General features: G+C 67.4%; 1 protein-coding gene across 1 annotated transcript; it reads left to right on the top strand.

The window, feature by feature from the left end:
* Positions 1-5: 5 nt before the first annotated feature.
* On the top strand, positions 6-3163 carry LOC123254490 (pyruvate dehydrogenase (acetyl-transferring) kinase isozyme 4, mitochondrial-like; the record flags this gene model as incomplete). The annotated part of the gene is made up of 7 exons (XM_044683501.1): positions 6-135; positions 335-412; positions 874-950; positions 1222-1320; positions 1457-1567; positions 1721-1834; positions 2162-3163. Coding segments are annotated over 7 exons (756 nt in total), but the record flags the coding sequence as incomplete, so codon positions are not given.
* Positions 3164-3405: the final 242 nt, after the last annotated feature.

Below are 3405 nucleotides of genomic sequence, written 5' to 3'. Positions count from 1 at the left end.
CCGGCCCGGCCTCCGCGGCTCAGGCCCCGCCCACGCTTGTCTCCCCAGTTCTCATCTTCGGGGAGTCCAAGACTGGCAACCCGAGCCACATCGGCAGCATCGATCCGCACTGCGATGTGGTCGCCGTGGTCCAAGGTACCCCGGAGCTTCGGCTGGGTCCGGGGCAGCCGGGTGGCCCCCGGGAGAGAGGCGGGAGGGCGGGGGTTCCAGGCCGGCTTCAGCCACTTCCTCCCCGGACGCCCCCCATTGCTAAGGCCGAGGCTCCGGATGAAATGACGGAAAGCGCCTCCCTTGGCGCCTTCCTGAAAATAAAGTGAGGCCACTCGGGTTCCAGATGCCTACGAGAGCGCCCGCATGCTGTGCGACCAGTATTACCTCGTGTCTCCGGAGCTGAAGCTGACCCAAGTGAATGGTAACGCCCCGCCCCCCCCCGCGGGGCCCCGCCCCCTTCTCTGGAGGCCTGGGGGAGGGGCGGGCCAGCCTGTGACCCGACTAGATTTCCAGGGGCTTCACCCAGCGCGACTCTGGAGCAGGTCCGGCCACGTGAGGCCAAAGTCCGGGCGAGAAGGGAAGGCTGGGGCTGCCCAGAGCCTGCTGGCCCCTGGCTTAGAGGAGCCCAGCCAGGCCTTCGCTGACCGAGATCAGCGCAGCATTTACTCTCTCCTCCCTCCTGCCCCCCCCCCCCCCAAGGGCCTGGCCTTGGAGACAGCCGTTAGCTCTGAGCCCCCGGCTTAGCGCCCTCAGAATCCCCAAAGCGGAAGGAGCTCCAGATTGGCCCGAGGGCTCAGCCCGGACTTTGTGGCCAGGCAGTCAGATGACTGGAACAAGGTGTCCTCGCGCCGCCCTCACACGCGTGCCTTTCCTCCTTCCCAGGGAAGGGCCCGGGGCAGCCCATCCACATCGTCTACGTCCCCTCCCACCTTCACCACATGCTGTTCGAGCTCTTTAAGGTGAGGCTCGCGGCCGCCCCCGTGCTCCCCAGGGCCGCAGCCCCTAAAGTGCCCGAGGGCCTGGGGGCTGGGGCGGGGAGAGGCCCCATCTTTGCCCGCCCGCGGAGGACCATGGGGGGAGAGCGCGCTGCCTCCTGCGCTCCCAGCCTCCTGGCCGCTGGGCTTCGGGCTAAAAAGAGGCCCGGCAGGCGGAGCCCGGGAGGGGCCTCCCTGGCCAGCGGTGCTTGGCTGACTCCCCGGGAGTTTCAAGGGCCCCTCGTTGTCCCCCTAGAATGCCATGAGGGCCACAGTGGAGCACCAGGAGAGCCAGCCCTCCCTCACGCCCATCGACGTGACGGTGGTCCTCGGGAAGGAAGACCTGACCATCAGGGCAAGCTGGGGGCCTCTTCTTGGGGTCTGGGGGCGGGGCGGGGGGCGGAGCCAAGCCCAGCCAATGGTGTCTGACGGCGCTCAGGTGGGGGCGGGGCTCTGGAGGTGGCTGTTGACGCTTGGCCTCCTCCGGGCAGATTTCCGACCGAGGGGGCGGCGTTCCCCTGAGAATAATCGACCGCCTCTTCAGCTACACCTACTCCACGGCCCCGACGCCTGTGATGGACAATTCCCGGAACGCGCCTTTGGTAAGAAGCGGCTCTGCGGCGGAAGGGGCGGGGCAGGCAGGGGAAGCCCGCTGTGCTCTGGCTAGCCAAGCCTTTCCGCTCCCCCGGTTAGACCGAGGGCGGTTCTGTGGGGAAGGCCAGCCCCCAGCCCCGCTTTCTCTCTGCCCGCTGCAGGCCGGATTCGGATACGGCTTGCCCATTTCCCGTCTCTATGCCAAGTACTTCCAGGGGGACCTGAATCTCTATTCGCTGTCCGGATACGGAACAGACGCCATCATCTACCTAAAGGTAGGGGCGCCGCCGCCACCCACGGGACGTGGGAGCCTCTCCGAGAGGGCCAGCCTGCCCGGCGGGGGCGGAGACGGGGACAAAGAGGAGGCCGGCCCAGTGGGTACCATCGGATCTGAAGAGCAGAAGTCCAGGGTCCCGCGGGAGGCCTCCTCTGGTCTACTGAGGGTGGTTCGCCCCGGCAGGGGGGGGGGGAGTACCCGCATCCAGGGCTCCCCCGGAGCTGGTGTAGACCTCGAGGGCGGGCGGGCCTTGCGCGCCTCCTGCTCCGAGCCCTGGGGGGTGACCACACGAAGGAGCCCGTCGGGCCTGCTCTTCGGCCTGCAGGCGCTGTCCTCCGAGTCGGTGGAGAAGCTCCCAGTGTTCAACAAGTCGGCCTTCAAACACTACCAGACCAGCCTGGCCGCCGACGACTGGTGTACCCCGAGCAGGGAGCCCCGGAACCTGTCCAAGGAGAAGGCGGCGGCGGTGTGAGGAGGCTGGGGGGGCCTCCCGATGGTGGGAACAAGACCCGACCCCCGTCGGGGAAGAAGACCAGTGGGGGGAGGGGGGGGTGTCCGCCTGCGCTCTCCAGTGAGCCTCCTGATTGGCCGAGGGCTGGCAGGAGCTCCGGGGCCGGCCTAGCTTGGGTGAAGAGGTCCGGCCGTGACCCCAGGAGGCCCGGACAGGCGGGAACACTCCTTCCCTGTGCCTGGCCATTCCGAAGGCCCTGCCTCGGGGAGGCTTCGGGCGCCCTTTAGCCCCTGAGGACAGCCCCGAGGAGAAGGGGGCCAGGCGAGGCCGGGCCAAGCTCTCCACTGGCCTGGAGCCCGGGAAAAGGCCCGAGGGGTCATTGCCCAGCCCGCGTGACTCCGGGTGCCCAGGAGGCCTGTGGCCCAGGGCAGAGGCCGGAGTCCCACCCAGCCAGAGGTGGGGGGAGGGGCTTGGAAAGTCGAAGGCTGGGGGAGGTGTTTGTCAGGTCCTAGAAGCTGGATGGAGGGAGAAGTGGCCCCGCTGGCCGGTGGGTGTGTGGACAGACAGCAGGCCAGGGAGCAGGATTCTGGAATTCCCAGCATGCCCGGCAATGGAGTGAGGGCGGTAACCAGCGAGTTTGGCGCTGGGGCTTTATGGCTGCAGAGGACGCCAGAAACCCATAGAGCCGGGTGATCCGGACCGGGTGCCCACACGCTGGGACTGTGACCCCCACGATGCACGCCGAGGGGAGCCTCGAGCCCTGCCGGCCCCGGGAGAATATGGCGCCTGGCAAAGCTGCTGCTGCTGCTGCTGTGTGAAGCGAGTTTGTACTGAAAAACGACCCTTTTTATAATAAAGGTTTTTACTGTCACGAAAGGCCACGAGGGCTCTCGGATCCTGATTGGGGGGCCTGGAAGCTGTTGGCGAGTGGAAGAAACCACCTCCAGGCTGCCGCCCAGCGCCCGCTGCCAAACCTCCCCAAGACCCTGACGGCCCCCAGGGGCTATTTCCTGCCCTTCTGAATCCCCAAATGGCCAAAGTGGAGCTCCTGCTTCTCCCTGGACCCATCCGGCCTCCCGCTTCTCTGTCTCTCTCCTGGTCACCCCCAGCCCCAGAGC

This window comes from Gracilinanus agilis, unplaced genomic scaffold (assembly GCF_016433145.1).
Source record: "Gracilinanus agilis isolate LMUSP501 unplaced genomic scaffold, AgileGrace unplaced_scaffold23272, whole genome shotgun sequence".
NCBI lineage: Eukaryota > Metazoa > Chordata > Mammalia > Didelphimorphia > Didelphidae > Gracilinanus > Gracilinanus agilis.
This window is presented reverse-complemented; position numbering and strand designations above follow the sequence as displayed.